The 19,457-nt window shown below is 42.8% G+C and overlaps 1 protein-coding gene across 4 annotated transcripts in view; it reads left to right on the top strand.

Moving 5' to 3' along the window:
• tbx15 (T-box transcription factor 15) overlaps positions 1–19,457 on the top strand; it is a 93,293-nt gene that overhangs the window by 8,189 nt on the left and 65,647 nt on the right. Inside the window, exons 2-3 of one of the 4 annotated variants that reach the window (XM_078408664.1) lie at positions 1,300–1,306; positions 14,951–14,961. The exons of the other annotated variants lie outside the window; for them this stretch is intronic. Of the exons in view, the coding sequence (XP_078264790.1) occupies positions 1,300–1,306; positions 14,951–14,961 (18 nt within the window). The remainder of the gene's footprint in view (positions 1–1,299; positions 1,307–14,950; positions 14,962–19,457) is intronic. 4 annotated transcript variants of the gene reach the window in all.

The following is a 19,457-nucleotide window of genomic DNA, read 5'->3' as shown; positions in this document are numbered from 1 at the left end:
TGCCTCAACTACCTCCTCTGGCAGCTCGTTCTGTTCACCCACCACCCTTTGCATGAAAAAGTTACCCCTCAGTTTCCGATTAAATCCTCCCAGCCCTCCCTCAAATAAATCCTATGGTTCTTGATTCCACCACTTTGGACAGGAGACTGTGCGTCTACCCGATCCATTCTTGAAGCATCATATATTCCAGTCTTCTTTCCAAACTACTTACAAGTATTGGTCTGTGTGTTTTATGTTATTTGAATCCCACCACTGCCCTAGCAATGTGTTTTAATGTGACCATGGAAAGTCCAATAGATTAACTTCTGAGCCCAAGACTAAAACCCCCAGCAGTTTTTGCACTTGCCCGTGGCTTTCCAATGCCGACCCATGATGGGACCATTCTATCTACACATCAATTAGAACTTGGCTGGAAGCATGCTTATATCCGTAGTATAGAAAATTATGAGAGGCATAGATAGGCTTGAAAGTCAGAACCTTTTCCCAAGGGTGAAATGTAAAATACATGGGTGAAAATGTAAAAGATTAAAGGGTGATAGGGGCAAAGTTTAAAGGAGTGTTTTTTACACCGAGTGTTGGATGCGTAGAATACAACGCCAGGGGTGGTGGTGGAGGCAGATGGAGGAGGTAGTGTTTAAGAGGCTTTTGGATAGACACATGGATATACAAGGAATGGAGGGGTATGGATCACATACAGACAGAGGAGATCTGTTTAACTAGTTTAACTTGTTCGGCGTGAACATTGCGGGCTGAAGGGCCTGCTCCTCTGCTGTACTGTTATAACATAGAACACAATGTCCGTGCTGAACATGATGCCAATACTGTCATTTATCTATCTGCCTGCACATAACTCAAACCCCTCCATTCCCCACGCATCCATATGCCTATCCAGACGTCTTTTAAATGTCACAAATGTACCTGCTTCAATCACCACCTCTGTCAGTGTGTTCCAGGCACCCACCACCCACTGTGCAACAAACGTGCCCCACACATCTCCTTAAACGTCTCACTAATCTTTGCCCCTCTCACCTTAAAGCTACACCCTCTAGTATTTGATTTTTTTTTCCATCCTGGGAAAAAGATTCTGACTGTATCTGGTCTGAAGAAGGGTCTTGACCGGAAACACCACGCATTCCTTCTCTCCAGGGATGCTGCCTGTCCCGCTGAGTTACTCTAGCATTTTGTGTCTATAAAATATTCACACTGTGTACCCTATGTATGCCTCTTGTCATTTTATAATGGAGATACTGTTTTATGGAGATACAAGGAATTGCAGAATCTGGTTTATAAAACAAAAAGACACGGAGTGCTGGAGTAAGTCAGTGCCTGACCAACTGAGTTACTCCAGTACGTTCTCTGATTCTGAATATTTCCACTCCAGAAACATTAGGCTGATGCGCCAGTCCTTTACAATCTATTCTGTACAGGTACTTTCCTTCAGATGAAGCATTAAATGCAGCCCCTTGGGTGAACTGGCTTCTATCAATACATTGCTTGTTTGCTGCCCCATTGTTACTTGTGAAACTACAAAACAGCTGAGAGAATCCTACATTTTAATAATAACCACACTTTAAAAAAATCATATATCATTGACTGGAGCACACTTTGCTATCTTTAAGGTCATAGAAGGTGCTGTATCTCTGTTCATGTGTATCATTGTCTTCTTTAAGAACATAAAACATTGAACAGTACAGAACGAGAACAGGCCCTTCAGCCCACAATGTTTATGCTGAATATGATGTCAAGTTAAGCTAATCCTGTCTGCCTGCACATGATCCAGATCACTCAATTCCCTACATATCCATGTGTCCAAAAGCTTCTTAAATGGCACTGTTGTTTTTTGCCCCCAACACCACTCCTGTCAGTGGATTCCAGGCACTCATCACCTTCTGTGTAAAACAAAATTGTCTCACATTTCTCCTTTAAACTTTGCCTCTCTCTGCTTAAACCTATGGCCTCTGACCTTTCTGTCATGGGCCTCCTCCAGTGCCATAGTGAGGCCCACCGGAAATTGGAGGAACAGCACCTCATATTTCGCCTGGGCAGCTTGCAGCCCAGTGGTATGAACATTGACTTCTCCAACTTTAGATAGTTTCTCCATCCCTCTCTTCCCCTTCCCCTTCCCAGATCTCCCACTATCTTCCTGTCTCCACCTATATCCTTCCTTTGTCCCGCCCCCCTGACGTCAGTCTGAAGAAGGGTCTCGACCCGAAACGTCACCCATTCCTTCTCTCCTGAGATGCTGCCTGACCTGCTGAGTTACTCCAGCATTTTGTGAATAAATACCTTCGATTTGTACCAGCATCAGCAGTTATTTTCTTATAAATCTATGGCCTCTAGTCTTTGACATTTCCACTCTGGGGAAAAGGTTCTGGCTGTTTACTCTATCTATGCCTTTTCCGTGCTATCTTCTGATATTAGTGTGTTTATTTCCCAAATTGTCCTCACCACAAAAATATGTGAATTTTGTCTATCCTTCTTCCAGATCAATGCTTCATAATATTTCAGCCTACTTTTAGTAGAACTTTGTACTTTTTAACCACAAGGAGAACAGGAGAAAGGTCTGTCTAAGTCACTCAACTCCACAGATGTACTTTGTTCAAATTGATGCTGAATGCAGTAATTAAGATCTGCTAGGCTTCAGTCTGAAGTTACTTAATGGCCTGTCTTTTTGAAATGGATTAGTTTGCCTGGAGTCTCATGGGTGAATTAGTCTGAAACTTCCAAGAAGGGCTAATGAGATTAATGATGGTTAATGAGCTAAAAGCATCAGAAATGCTGTATAATCATCAAGAGGAAAAATTGATTTAACGTGGTATTAGTAAACCATAAACTATTTGGCTGTTAATAAAAGAATGTAAAACTTGATAACTATTGTACAAAATAAATGCATTAATACCACTACATGCTGTTCAATTGTTATTTAATATGTATATTTGTCAATGAAGGCAGGTAAATTATGCAGACCTTTCCGACATTAAGAGGGTCATTTTAAAGCATGGGATAAACCCAGTTGCTGACACATATTGTCTGAGTGTTGCTCATGATATTCAGGCTACATTTGACTTTTAGCTCAGTGTAGTTGAAAACATTCTCTGGAACATAGCTGACAAATAGAATGGAGAATGAATCTAAAAATACCTTGAATATAAAGGATAAAAGAAACACAAAAATGTTGCAGTCCCAACGCACCTTCTTAAAAATGTGTTTCACATTTGTTACTTTCAAAATTTCAGGCATTAATCCTGTGTCTAATAATTTCCTGAAACCATGACATGATCAATTTCCCTAACCATTTTTAAAGTATACTTGTATTGGTCCATCCAGCTTTTGTACTTTGATTTCCTTTAGTTCTCGGCTTGTCAGTGACTGCCTTGTCTGTAATTTTCATTTCTTTAAGGTTTTCCCCTTCCTCCCTCCACTTCTGAAACATTAACTCACAATGTCCCAAAGTGCTTGGGACAATGAAAGAATTTTGTAAGGGTAATAACGGAAAAAAACCAAAGACAAAACAGGCAATTTGTGCACAGCAAGATTCCTTGAGAAATGAAATACTCGGAGAAACTGTTTGGTGATGATGTGATGTTGTTAAGTGATGGTGTGACACTGTTTCATTGATGGAGTGACACTGTTTAGTTGATGGTGCAACATTGTTTCACAATGGTGTGGCACTGTTTTGTTGATGGTGTGACACTCTTTGGTGAATGGTGTGACACTGTTTTGAGGATGAATGTTGGCCAGCTATTATAAATCAGTTGGATTTTCACGAATGCTTGACATTCCTCTTACTCCTCCCTAACATTTGAACCTTATTCTACACTCACATTCTTCATCTTGAATTTATATCTGTCCTTCTATTTCTACTTGTAATTTTAAACAGAAATTGGATTTCTTTAAAATGTCCATTAGTTTTAGGTACTTTGCTTCTTCCAGTTGTCTCTGTAAAATGCCCATTTAAAATTTCATTGCTTTAATACTTCTTAACCCCTTTAAAATGTGAGCATGCAAACTATCTAGCCCATGAACAAGTGCGTCTTTCCCAAAATTCAAGTCACCTTCTAATTACCTATCCTTGTTAGACTAATCCTCCTTCTACTTCCAAATCTGTTTACCACAAGTTATATAAAACTGGGAACAATCCTAAAAAGCACAGGATGCTTTTAATAAAGTAGGTGAATGTATTTATTTTGAAAACCATACAATCTTCTGCCAATGTGCCCATCTTCTATGCCAAGGAGAATAAGATGGCCTTCATGTGGTTGCTCTCGATCCATTCATAGCTAGAGAATGAATTGTGATGGGTTCTCTCCCCTTGCCCACACCCTTACTTACCTGGGTCCTGCCAAGAGCTACACTTGGCAAGTTCTATATCCTGTGCATGTGTTGTGTCCCCAGCACCATTGTTCCAAGGCAGAGTGTTAACATTTACAAACATACTTTGTACCAGACTTCGCCACCACTTCCTTTTATCCATCCACTACCCATGACCTTGTTGAATATTGAGTGTTGAACAAACAGAAATTTCTCAAATCAATGACCTTGAATGTGACCCAAGCTCTATTCTCTGATGATATTTACTCCACTTCTCCCCCTCACTGAGGCTGAAAGAGATTGTTTTGCAACTTTGGAATCCAGTTTGACTTTGAGCCAAGCTTCGAACACATCTCCTCTGCATCACCAATCCCAATATCTTTCACACACCTGGTAACACTCATCTCCATCCTACGTGGGTTACGTATCCACGATTATTTAAACACCATTATTAGCCTGAAAATGTACCTGAGCTATTCCAATCTCCTCTTGGCTAGCCTCCCGCGTCAACTTGGACTAAGCTCAGTAAAAAGCCTTGTATTTCTGTTGTGCAAGTCCTAATTTTTCCCAGGCCCTATTTCGACACCATACCCGTGCATGGTGACTGTATTGGCCATCACACCAGCGATATCTCAAATTGCAAACTTCCATCTTTGCTTTCAACATTTTTTATTGTCTTGCCTTTCCCTATTTCGGCTAACTCCTTTATTCCTGGAAGCCTCCGAGAATTCTGTGCATCTCCAATTCTGCCTTTACAACATGTACAGTTTTAAAACTTTCAGTTTAGTTTAGAGAAACAACGTGGAAACAGGCCCTTCGGCGCACCGAGTCTGCGCCGACCAGTGATCCTCGTACACTGGTGCTATCCTACACACTAGGGACGATTTACAAATTTTATCAAAGTCAATTAACCTACAAACCTGTACGCCTTTGGAATGTGGGAGAAAACCGGAGCACCCGGAGAAAACCAAGGCGGTCATGGGGAGAATGTACAAACTCCGTACAGACAGCATCCGTAGTCAGGATCGAATCCGGGTCTGGTACTTTAAGGCAACAACTCTATCACTGTGCTACCAAGCTGTCCTTTTTAGTTATCTATTTGTCAGAATGAGGAAAAACACAAGATGCTAGTGTGCAGAAAATCTAAGTGTCCTTGTTCAAGGGAACAGATCGGGTGAATGCACAAAGTATTTTACCCAGGACAGGGAAATCAAGAATGAGTTTAAGGTGCGAGGGGCAACATTTAATAAGATCCTGAGGGGCAGCATTTTCACACAGAGGGCGGTGGGTGTTTGGAACGATCTTCCAGAGGAGGTAGTTGAGGCAGGTACAAAAATAACATTTAAATGACGACACAAAGTGCTGGAATAACTTAGTAGGTCAGGCGGAATCTCTGGTGAACATGTATGGGTGGCGTTTCGGATCAGGACCCTTCTTCATTCTGAAGAAAGGTCCTGACCCGAAACATCACCCATCTATGTTCTCCAGAGATTCTGCCTGACCCGCTGATTTACTCCAGCATTTGTGTCTTTTTTTTGTAAACCAGCAGCTGCAGTTCATTGTTTCAACGTTTGAAAGGCCCTTGGACAGGTACACGGATAGGAAAAGTTTAGAGGGAAATGGGCCAAATGCGGGCGGGTGGTACGCGTGGAGATGGGACATCTTGGTCAGCATGGGCAAGTTGGGCCGAGGGGCCTGTTTCCATGCTGGATGACTATCACTCTTCAGTACAGAGACTGAGTATGGGTGTATTAAGTAATACGGGTGTATTAAGTAATTGGAGGTAAAGAAGTAATTTTATGACCATACAGGATCTCGAAGAGTCGCCCCCCTGAAATTGTCCATATTGGTTAGTGTGAAGAAGCATCCAACCTGAGAAGTTGGCTGCCCATTCCCTCCGCAGATGCCGCCTGGCCCGCTGAGTTCCTCCAGCACTTTGTATGTTTACTCAAGATTACAGCATCAGCAGATCCCTGTCAACATCTTTCTTTTTCAAACCTCTGGTCTCGGGGATTTAAAGATTTACACTCACAATGCAGGGAAGCTAAAATGTAGGAAACATGGCTGGGAGATTATTTCGGACCTGTGGTTTTGTGAATATCAAAAAAGGGCGTGTAGAAAGAAATATCATTCTGTTGAAAAATATTATCTATTGCATTTTATTGTTGATGAACCCGTCAGATATTTTAAGCGTTTGGCTGTTGTGACTCGCGGCTAAAAGGCTTGGGGACACAATGAAGGGCAGATGCTGGTTCACAAAAAAGAGAGACACAAAGTGCTGGAGTAATTGAATTAATTTGGAGGTTCTCTGAATCTCGTCCCCTGCAGAATTGACCGAGCAAGGTATGAGTGGACTAATCAGCATGCAGTATTCCGGGGGGCGACTCAAATTAACACCCATTCCGTAGAAACCAGGGACTGCAGATACTGGTTTACAAAATCGCACACAACGTGCTGGAATAACTCAGCGGGCCAGGCAGCATCTGTGGAGAACATGGATGGGCGATGTTTGGGTCAATGTTTTAATGCATCCTGATTAAATATAAATGCATCTTTGTACAGAAGTGGACACTTTGTGAATTAACAGCAGGCAGAGAAATGTAACGAGAAAATGGACACAAAATGCTCTCCATTCTGAAGAAGGGTTCCGACCCGAAATATCACCTATCCATGTTGTTCAGAGATGCTGTCTGTCCCGCTGAGTTACTCCAGCATTTTGTGTCTATCTTGGGTATGAACCAGCATCTGCAGATCCTTCCTACATGGAGAAATGTGACTTAAGTGTTCCCCAGTAGAATATCTCCAACAAGCGCTGGTGGTCTAGTCTGACTGCTGCCAGCGACCCCGGCATCTATTCCAAGCCAACACCCCCCTCCCTTCTCTCTGGTCACTCGCAGACCGAGTGCAACTCAGAAAGGTCAAACGACGGGAATGTGATATAAACGTGGATATCGCTGGATTCCGGGAAAAGACCCATCGTAGAACTTCCTACAAAAAAAACCCACAGGTGAAACTAGTGCAAGAAGGACGGAAATGGTTTTAAAACAAAAATGATCAAAGCGTTGGAGTAACTGGGCAGGTGAGGCAACATCTCTGGGGAACATGGATCGGCGATGTTTTGGGTCGACCTGAAACATCACCTATCCCGTTCTCCAGAGATGCTGCCTGACGTGTTACTCTGTGTATTTTTAGTTGTAAACGACCATCTGCAGTTCTTTGTACGGAATTGGAATTAATTTGAGTCCGCCCACCCCTCACCCCTCACCCCCCACCTCCACGTATGACTGCATACTGATCTGTCTATCCAGAGCTTGCTAGGGAAATTCTGCAGGAGACGAGATTGCAGAAATCTCCAAATTAATTCAATTAAATAAGAAAGTGCGTTATCTTCGAGTTGTGTGATACTATTATGAACGGTAGGGTCGTGGGGGAAGAGTGGCATCGAGCATTAACTGTGCTAGAAACGTGACCATAAAAATGGCAAGGGATGGGAGTTAATGGGAAAGGATAGGAAATGTTTAGAGGAATATAGACCAAATGTGGGCAAATAGTTCTAGAACAGATGGGGTATCTTGGTCGGCATGGATGACTTGGCCGAATGGCCTGTTTCCGTGTTGTGTGACTCTATGACGCTAATTAATACACAGTACACAAATGGTGCCAGACTTTACATAACCTCCAGTGAATCCCCTCCGTCTCATTACAGAAGATAGATACAAAAGGCCGGAGTAACTCAGCGGGACAAGCAGCATCTTTGGAGAGAAGGAATGGGTGACGTTTCTGGTCGAGACCCTTCCTCATTACTGTACAAGTTTCAAAATTAATCAGAAAATGGATGCACATTTATGAGCGGACCCGTCTCGGGTTGTTTAATGCCGCCTTCCGCCCGCATTTCCCGGCTTTCTCGAATCCAAACATTTATGGAACGGATAATATTTCGTGTATCAAATCTGAAGCGTGTTGTTTGATGTCATCTTGCGTTTGCTCATTCCCCGCTGAGGTACTTTGTGCCTATCTTTGGTATAAACCAGCATCTGCAATTCTTTGTCTCCGCTCTCGATTTACCTGCGCCCATTTCAACAAGGGGGTTAGTTTAACAACGGCAGATTCCCGGTGCGGCGTTCTGGATAAGTAAAAACGATCACTGTGCGATGGGCGAAGGTTTTTTACACCAGCGGAGAGGAGCCGGGTGCGCAGTGCATCAATTAAATAAATGTCCACTTTGGTCCGAACTTCTCTTGGCTCTCAAACCACAAGGCAACGGTATGGCCTCCTGTAGATGCTACCTGGCGGTATAGAAATTGTGGAACACGCTGGGTCACTGTAAATGTCACCATTGGACGATTTAGTTAACGCATCGCGGAACGGAACAAACAAAAACGCGTCGGAAAGAACTGCAGATGCTGTTTTAAACCGAAGATAGACACAAAATGCTGGAGTAACTCAGCGGGACAGGCACCATCTCTGGAGAGAAGACATGTGGCGTTTCAGATCGAGACCCTTCTTCAGACTGAATCAGGGGAGAGGGAGACTAGAGATATGGAAGGGTAGGCAGAAAGTGAAAAGGACAAATCAAACCAGGCGCTGATCAATGAAAGGAGAAGGGTCTCGACCCGAAACGTCAACCATTCCTTCTCTCCCGCTGATCAATGAGATGTAGGTTGGTTCGCTGTTGGCCGAAGGGTAGGTGACAAGAAGTCACACAAACAGCTATATTAACCAGGGCGGCAGTAGAACTAGAGTCGGGGAGGGACGGGGAGAGAGGGAAAGCAAAGGTTCAAAAACGTGTTAGGATTCTAGAAAGCGTTAAAGGTTGGAAAATGCGCGTTAAACGGCCAGAAATGGAAAACGACTGGATCGGCTAGTAAATGTGTTATAATAATTAACCAGCAAACCTCCAACAATAATGGGGCGGGGAAGATTCAATAGAAAAATAAACAGGAACTGTCTGCAACAGTCTCGAATCTCGAGCATTGTCCCCCTGTTTTGATCTATCTGACCCGCTAAACAATTGGTGCACAGATAAAGAACTGCAGATGCTGGTTAATGCGAAAAAGACACGCAGTGCTGGAGTAGCTCGGCGGATCGGGCAGCATCTCTGGAGGACATGGTCGGGGCCCTTCTTCAGACTGATGAGGGGGGGGGGGGGAATGCTGGAAGGGAGGTGTGGCGGATGTAGACACAAGGAACTCCAGATGCTGGTTTACAATAAAAGACACGAAGTACTGGAGGAACTCAGTGGGTCAGGCAGCAACTGTGGAGGGAATGGACAGCGACGTTCCACAGACTGAATCAATGGACGTATCTAATGCTTGTATCGGCTCTATAAAGTCCCGCGCCATTCCTTTTAGTTCAATAATTTTCAATAGGAGCTGGTAACAGAAGGCGGAATTCCTACAGCTTGTTTATTAAAAATGCAATGAATAAATAGTAGATGATTATATTCACCGGGTGGGGTTTTGAGACGGTACACAAGCATGTCTTTTGGACAGTGTACTAATGATTCGGGTCGGTATTAGTGCGCAAACCAATACCCACACCCAGAGCATCGGATCAGCCTTGGTTCCAATCGTTGTGTTATTAAACGTAGTTTGGTGATCGCATTTAACATTAGGGTGCAGTAGTATTCAGAATTGCATTAAATGTTGGCCTATGTGTGACCTATCTCGACTGCCTCGTTCAGTGCTGGGGCAACTCAGTGGGCCAGGCAGCATCTGTGGAGGGAATGGGCAGGCGGCGTTGCAGGTCGGGATCCTTGGAAAGCGGGCGAAATATTTTGACCACAAGACATCCTGAAGTCTGAAGAAGGGTCCCGATCCGAAACGTCACCTATTCATTTTCTCCAGAGATGCTGCCTGACCCAATCTGTGTCTAACTTCGGTGTAAACCGGAATCTGTAGTTCCTTCCTACACGAAACCTCTTACTTTTCCGAGTCATTTTATTGGAGTGTGGGTGGAGCGGTGAATTGCATTTCACTGGGAATGCCAAGCTCCGTTACTGTAACACAAGGGGTGGTGCAGGTCGTTCAGTATCTGCTGTGTCCATGTCTGAAGCCTCCACCGCCACTGAGATTCACAGTCCCACCACTCTTCCCGTGTCCATTCGCTCCAACCCCTCGCCGTTCGCATTACCCCCCCAAACCCCTGGTCGCTCCCGGGGTCGGCTTGCTCCCCACGATGCTTCGTATGATTTAAATTTATCACTCGACTGCATCCTTAAGTCGCATTATATGAGCGAAAGTAAGAGGGCTAGTGAAAAACTGCGGTATTCTCTTGACTGTTAGAAGGGATTTTACTTGAGACTTTAGAGACACAGCGCGGAAACAAGCCCTTCGGCCCACCGAGTCCAATCCGACCAGTGATCCCCGTACACTAGCACTATCCTACACACTAGCGACAATTTTACAACATACAGACCAATTTTAACAACATACAGACCAATTCTAACAACATACAGACCAATTGTAACCTACAGACCAGTAGAGTCTGGGGCTATATGGCCCTATGACTCTAATCATTCAGTCTCTATAGATGTAATAACAAGGAACTGCAGATGTTGGTTTATATCTACGATAGACACAAAAGGCCTGGAGTCCCTCCGCGGGTCAGACAGCATCTCTGGAGAACATGGATAGATGATGGATTGACTGATATGTGTGGATATTAGTCTAGGTTCATCTCAGTGGAGTGATTAGCGTGCAACAAACTAAATTCAGTTTTCAAACTATCACACTGCAGAAAATGCACTAAACATGTGTTCACTGACTTTCTGTATCACGTGTCCATAAAGTGTGAGTTTTTGTGATATTATCACTTCCAATCAATGCTTTGCCCCAAGGTTGTAGCGAGCTTTGGCTTGGACTGCAGTCCAAAACAGATCGAAAAAAGTCTCGCAAAAACAAAGTGCTACAAATATAAACTAAAATCAGGAAATTCTGGAAAGGCTTGCAGCTCAGGCAGCATCTATGGAGAGTTCTGATCTTTCGCAACACTGATTCCATTTAAAGAACCCAATTCGATTTAAATGTTGTACCCTTTATCTGTGCATTGTGGATGGCTTGATTGTATTTGTGTATATCTTTGACTGGATAGCAGGCAACCTTGTCACTGTACCTCGGTACACGTGACAATAATACACTAAACGTAACTAAATCACGTGAGCAGTTCTAACTGCCTCGGCATGGGTAACATACAATTTATTTGACAAAAAACACAAACTGTTGGAGGAACTCAGCAGGTCACGCAGAATCTGTGGGGGGAATGGACAGGCAACGTTTCGGGTCAGTCTGAAGAAAGGTCCCGTTCGGTTGTCCATCCCCTCCACAGATGCTGCCTGGCCCGCTGAGTTACTCCAGCATTTTGTGTTTTACTAAGGATTCCAGCATCTGCAGTTCCCCCTGTGTGCGGTTGAATTTTATTTTTGTTAAGGATGAGAAGATATATGAACTACAGGAGAAAGTTACCTGGTGAAATATTATAAATTATTTTTTAAATCAGAACATTACTTCCACTGTTTATTGCAAAGATTTATTTTGTTCTATTAACTGGATTCTGTGAAAGAAACAGGAAAAATAAGGGCAAAATTATCTACATACTTTAGTCATGCATTTTGAGTGAGTGGGTCTTGGTTAGATAATTTTCTTGTACTAAAGCATTTTTATGAAGCAATAAATGGATGATGATGCTTATTTTATGAAATGCACATGCCCTTAATTAGTTTAAGTTTCTAAGGAATATTAAATGTTAAAATTTTAAAACAATTAAGGTAATACTAATTAATTTTAGAATATTTAGAACATTGGTGTTAGAAAAGTACATTAAAATGGGGACAAAAGGAGCTGAAGATGCTGTGCCTCAACCCAAAACATCGTCTGTCCATCCCTTCCGCAGATGCTGCCTGACCTGCTGAGTCCCTCCAGCACTTTGCGTTTCGTTCAGTCATTAAAGTGATTAAAAATGGGTAAAATATACTCCAGATTTTCATATAGGCCCAGTGCTTAAAATTACAGACCCATTTAAAAAGCCTAGTTAAAGATAAGTGGCCTTTGAAGTAATCTCTCATCTTTACAAGAATGTCTCGTTGGTCCAGTCCAACTGTGATATGCAATTGGCAGAGTTGCAAATGCATGGATTTATGATCAAGGAATCTCAAGATATATGGGGCTGCCAAGGTGATGACTGAGGTTTATAAAGCTTTTAATTAAAATTCTACATTCAATTCTAAATAGATTGGCAGAATTATATCTTTCTTTTCGAGAGTGCAGGATTTCAATTCTAAATAGATTGGCAGAATTATATCTTTATATCTAGAGTGCAGGATTTTAATTTGAAATAAATTGGCAGAATTATATCAGATATATAGAGCACTAGTTTTTAATTCTAAATAGATTGGCAGAATTACATCTTTATATAGAGAGTGCAGGATTTAATTGAAATAATTCCTGATGTCTTTTTAACAATTAATATAAAATATATGGTGGAGACAAATTGATGTTGGATCCTTAGTTATCATCAGTCTGAAAAAGGGTCTTGACCTGAAATGTCACCCATTCCTTCTCTCCAGAGATGCTGCCTGACCCGCTGAGTTACTCCAGCATTTTGTGATATCCTTAGTTATATTGCTACATTGGTTTGCCATATCTACTTCACAGTTTACTCCTTCATTTTGTCATTGGTAAAATAGTGATATTTGAAGGTGTGGTCATATATTAGTATGGTTATGGCAGTGGCTAACTAACAGATAACATGGAGACAGGAAAAATGTATGATTTTTGGATTGGCAATCCGTAACTAGTGGCGTGCCAAGGATCAGTGTTGGGAGCTCAACTATTTACAATCTATATTAATGATATGGATGCAGCACAGTGGCACAACAGGTAGAGCCACTGCCCCACAGCATCCAGAGACCTGGGTTCCATGCTGATCTCAGGTTCGATCCTGACCAAGTCCAACTCAATGCTGGTTAGTAAGTTGTGGGGAAGGTACAATGTGTCAATAAAAATATGGGTAGGTTAAGTCAGTGGGCAAAAACATTGGTGGATGGGGGAAAATGTAAGATTATACACTATGGAAAGAAGAATAAAGTAAGATTGAATGGCAGAATAGGCTTGATGGGCTAAATGGCCTAATTCTGCTCTGATCATTTATGAACATGATCTAATGAAATAAATGATTATTTAAATAGAGTGAGACTATTATCTGTGTGTATGATAGTGAAGACAAATAAGAATGTCATTGATCTATATGACAATAAAACACACTTGACACATGAAAATGTTGTGGCACGAGGCTTTAGGTTGACTAGTGCACACACATTTAGCATGAAAGATCAGTAAGTCATGGAATATTGGCCCTTATTGTAAGGGAAGTGGAGTATATGCGTTGTGATGTTTTGATGCAACTATACAGGGTCCTTCAGAAACTGTACCTAGATACCATTTGGTTTCCATCTTTAAACAATTACAGACCTGTGTTGGAGACAGGGGAGAGCAGTCTCACTAGATTGATTTCTAAGATGAAGAAACTGATGTTTGAAGAAACATTGAACAACGACGACACTCATTAACTCTAAATTCCATAAGTTTCCCGACGATGGAATTAAAGTAGTAAACCTTGAAGTAGATAAAGGTGTTAAGTGCTTTGGAGAGGATGCAGAAGAGGTTTACCAGAATGCTGCCTGGATGAGTTAGTATTAGCTATAAGGAAAGTCAAGGCTGAGGGGAGACCTGATAGAAGTGTATAAAATGATGCGAGGCATAGACAAGGTAAGACAGTCACAACTTTCTTCCCCTGGTGGAAATTTCAAAGACTGCAGCTTTAAGATAAGAGTGGCAAAATTCAAAGGAGATGTGTGCGGCACATATTTTACAAAGAGGACAATGAGTGTCTGGCAACCCGCTGCCATGGTTGGAGATGAAGGTCAATGTGAAGGTGACTTTTACAGGGCTCTTAGATGGATATGCCAGGAATGGAGGTATATGGATCACATGCAGGCAGAGTTGATTAGGTTATTTGATATCATGTTGGACACAACATTGTGGGCTCAATGGCCTGTTTCTGTGCTGTGCTGCTGTATGTTCTATCGACAAGACCAGCTTGGTCCAAACGATGCCCAATCCCACACTGCCCAATGCCGATCTGTTTCACTTTTGCATAGTGGTTACATTGGAAGCTGTGATCTCAGATTGATGTAGAGTCCATTCACAAGCAACGATGCCCTTATTCACACCTTCCCGCAGCAAATTTGAATCTGCTTGCCAATCTAGTTGTGAGCTAGCCAGTTTGGAGTTTAGCTTTAGTTCAATTTAGAGACAAAGTATGGAAACAGGCCCTTCAGCCCACCGAGTCCATGCTGACCGTCGATCACCCATTGACACCAGTTTGATGTTATCCCATTTTCTCATCCACTCCCTACACACACACAGACAGCACCCGGGATGGGGCTTGAACCTGGGTCTCTGGTGCTGTGAGCAAGCGGCTCTACTGGTTGTGCCACTACACCTCCTGCAGTAGAACACTCCAAAGATTCACCACTTCTAAGGGCACAACTCAACTCCTCGCACTTGCCGGGATTAAACTCCACCTGCCATTTCTCCGCCCATATCTGTATCAATCTTTATCCCACTGTATCCTTTGACAGCTTTCCCCACAGTCCGTGACTCCAGCAGTTTTTGGTGTCATCTGTGTCTCTGGCACTGAATCGAGAAGTAGTCTGCATTGCATATTATTGTACGGAAAAATAATGAAAATCAAAACTCACAGTTAATCTTTTAACTTTTGGCTAAAAGCTGAGAAATTCCAGGTTTTAAATCATTCTTCTCTGTCATGAATTTATTGTAGTACATGTGTGCATAAACTCTTATGGCACGAATTTTTAATATACTCGCTGGAGTGTCGAGAATCCCATCTGTTTGTCAAAGGTGTTTGAGATGTTGAGCGTTTGGTGGATGGGAGCTCATTTTTAAATATCTCTGTTGGTTTAGCTGAATTCCCCTTGTAGCGTAGCAATAGAGTTGCTGCCTTATGGTGCCAGAGACCCGGGTTCCATCCTGACTACGGGTGCTGTGTATATGGAGTTTGTATGTTCTTCCTGTGACCGTGTGGGTTTTTTCTCCAGGTGCTCTGGTTTCCACCCACACTCCAAACAGGGGCGTAGCCAGGTTCTAAAGTTAGGGGGAGCGAGCACATAAAAAAAAAGGCTCCATGACACATACCAAACAATTTAAAACTCATTATACATTTATGTTTTGTGTTTAAAATCAAAACACAAGGAAGATACAGTTTTGAAGGAAGTACATAATTGTTATTTTGTATTTAAAATCAAAACACAAGAAAAAAGTTTTGAATTGAGATTCATATTCATTTCGCATATTGTTCATATCTTTTTCAAAAAGCTGAATCAAATGAGAAGCCGTTACCAGATCTCAACTACTTTTCTGTAAATATGTGGATAAATTGAAAGCCTTGTCTAGCACTTTACTCCAGAATATAAGAACAACTAAGAACTCATAAGTACTGAGTGTTTCCAGTATACCCTTTGCATCAGCGAGCTGCTTAGGAGTAGTTTTTTATCTCACCATCCAGAATTCTTTGTAAAGCAACTACCAGTACTGATAAATTCTGCAAGACTGCCTCTACTGCTGACTTTCTGGACGCCCATCTAGTATCGCAAAGTTTCTTTAGAGTCAGTGCAAAAGATTTGATCTGGCTGCGTTGTTCTTCTTTTCGATTTTAGATTTTTTTAGATTTTTAGATTTAGAGATACAGCGCGGAAACAGGCCCTTCGGCCCACCGAGTCCGCGCCGCCCAGCGATCCCCACACATTAACACTATCCTACGCACACTAAGGCCAATTTTTACATTTTACCCAGTCAATTAACCTACATACCTGTAGGTCTTTGGAGTGTGGGAGGAAACCGAAGATCTCGGAGAAGACCCACGCAGGTCACGGGGAGAACGTACAAACTCCGTACAGACGGCGCCCGTAGTCAGGATCGAACCTGAGTCTCAGGCGCTGCATTCGCTGTAAGGCAGCAACTCTACCGCTGCGCCACCGTGCCGCCTGAAAGACGAGGTAAACTGCCAGTCAGAGAGGTGGTTTTGACGTCACGGTTTGTTTTGGTTCCCCAGATGCCAGCGGCCACCAACGCACCACAGGAGATTGAGCAGACAGTTCAAAACACTGGGAGGTTGGTTAAATAAAGTAATGACTCCAGAAAGTTCTTCCAAGGCCATGCGATTAAAAAAACAATTAAAAATAATGAGATTCGACTTTTATCGCACAAGTGAACTAAAGAGTTAAAAAATTGTTGAAAAGGCGCCACTTTTCAAAAATGATCTCAAGGGGAGTGGTCGCTCCCCCATTAGCCACTGACTCCAAAGACATACAGGTTTGTAGGTTTATTGGCTTCGGTAAAAGTGTAAATTGTCTCTAGTGTGTAGGATAGTGCTACGGGGACCAGTGGTCAGCGTGTACTTGGTGCGCTGAAGGGCCTGTTTCCATGTTGTATCTCTAAACTAAACTAAACGGGGCCCATCACACTTTGGAGTTAGCCTGGTCTGCCCTTGTAAGTCCTTGGGTCAAGTGCTTCCTCTGGAGATGTGGTAACTGGTACTTAAGGTCAATTCAAGGCTAATTATTGTTGTTGTTGGAAGTTTTCAGGAAAATAGCCGCAGCTTGTCGCTGCTCCTTGTTCTCCACCTCCGTTGCAGGAAGAAAAACCAAGAGAAAATAATTAGAAGGGCAAAGAACTGCAGATGCTGGAATCCTGGTAAAACACAAAGTGCTGGAAGAACTCAACGGCTCAGGTAGCCTCTGTAGAGGTTGATGTTTCAAATTGGGACCCAGCTTTAGACTGAAAACAATTAGATTCAAGGAACTGCAGATGCCGGTTTACAAAAAAAGACACAAAGTACTGCCTCTACGGTTCTCTCTGGAGAGCATGAATAGGTAACGTTTCAGGTCGGGACCCTTCTTCATTATAAAAAATTGACACAAAGTGCTGGAGTAACTCAGCAGGTCTGAAGAAGGGTCCTGACCTAAAACATCGCCTATCCATGTTCTCCAGAGATGCTGCCTGACCCGCTGAGTTACTCCTGCACTTTGTGTCTTTTTTGGAAAACAATTAGATTTATTTTATTCACCTAATTTGTTCATATCTGTTATTCAACATGATTCCCAGAATTCACATTCTGGTATACAAATTTTAAAATTAAGTCTGACGCTCTCAAAAGTCTTCCACAAAATGGATATGAAATTGAAACCATGGTATGGAGGGGAGAGGCTTGGGAGGCGTGTATATGAAAGGCAGAACTGTTGGTAAATAAGACATGGGTGTGGCTCACTTCCTCAATCTGAAGAAGGGTCTTGACCTGAAACGTCACCCATTCCTTCTCTCCTGAGATGCTGCCTGACCCGCTGAGTTACTCCAGCATTTTGTGATACTTCACTTGCTGTCTGGTAGTCTGCTTACACAAAATGTTCATTTGCACAATGAATGTTTTTTTAAAAATGTGGTTCTCTGGGCAGATGCATTTAGACTGAACAAAGTTAGTGGAAATAAGACGGAGAATTAATTTATGGAATGCATACAGGATAGTTTCCCAGATCAGCCCCTCGAGTAACCAACTGATAGACACAGAGCACTACGTCAAGAATCAAGAGTGTTTTATTGTCGGATGTCCCGAAAGAGAACAATGACTTTCTTTCTTGCAGCAGCACAACAGATATGTAATCATATTACTCTGTAAAACCATGAATCAACAACAAAAAAAGTTCAGTAGAGATTAAAAAAAATACAGATCAATAAATATACAATAATAGTGCAAATTCAAAAATAATGTCCCAAAGTTCAGAGCCTATTTGGTGTTTGTAGTGTTTATAGCATGGTGGTTGTTGGGAAGAATCTGTTCATGAAACTGGAATGTTACAGTTTACAGATTCCTGTACCTTCTTCCCGATGGCAGGAGTGAAATGAGAGTGTGGCCAGGGTGGTGTGGGTCTCTGGCTTATTGAGGCAGTGATTGTTGTAAATCCCTTTGGCGGTGGGGGCGGGAGGGTGGGGAGAAATAGTGCAAGGAGATTTTAGGAAGGTCTCGCAAAGAAGGTTGGTCAGAAAGCTTAATGTTGACACAATTGGGCCAAACACATTGATATCCACTGAAAATTGATTATCAGTCAGAGCAAAGAGTGGGAATGAATGGATTTCCATTAAGCTGGCAAGCTATGACCAGTACAATGCTCAGGTAAGATAAAACATAGAACATAGAACAGTACAGCACAGGAACAGGCCCTTTGGCCCACAATGTCTACTGAATATGATGCCGTTAAACTGATCGCATCTGCCTGCACGTGATCCATATCACTCCATTCCCTGCATATTCATGTGCCTATCCAAAAGCCTCAAACTCCACTATTGTAACTGCCTCCACCACCAATCCTGGCAGCACATTCCAGGCACCCACCACCCTCTGTGTAAAAAGCTTGCCCCGCTCATCTCCTTTATACTTTGCCACCTTAAAGTTATGCTCCCGAATCTTTGCCATTTCTACTCAGGAGAAAAGGATCTGACTGTCTACACCATGGTGACCTTTCTGGTTGAGACCTTTCTTCTAACTGATTGTGGAGGGGGGGGGGGGGGGGGGGGGGGGAATGAGAGCTGGAAGAGAGGAGAGGCAGGACAAAGCCTGGTGAGTAATAGGTGGATACAGGTGACGGGGATATTTGATGAGCAGATGTTTGGAACTAAGGGCAGATTTTAAACCAGAAGGTGTGAGACAGAAGGATCGAGGTGTTGCTTGGATTGGCATGAACCGCACTCTGCGCCTTGCTTTGCTTTGTTTACATTTACAAAGAGTTTCCTTTGCTTTGGCTGGTACTGAACTCATTAACCCATCTTCCCAGCCAGCAAACCCTCAACACGTCACCTACATGGTCCGACAACCGATTTGAATGATTAAACCCACATTACAACGTGACGCCAGTTCATGAGTGGACAGTCGGAAGCCGTGTCCGTGCCGACCAGCGATCACCCTGTACACAAACCTATGCACCCTAGGGACAATTTTACAACTTATCGAAGGCAATTAACCTACATACCTGTACGTTTTGGGGATGTGGGAGGAAACCGGAGCACCTGGAGGAAGCC

This window comes from Rhinoraja longicauda, chromosome 12, assembly GCF_053455715.1.
Source record: "Rhinoraja longicauda isolate Sanriku21f chromosome 12, sRhiLon1.1, whole genome shotgun sequence".
In the NCBI taxonomy this organism is placed as follows: Eukaryota; Metazoa; Chordata; class Chondrichthyes; order Rajiformes; family Arhynchobatidae; genus Rhinoraja; species Rhinoraja longicauda.
This window is presented reverse-complemented; position numbering and strand designations above follow the sequence as displayed.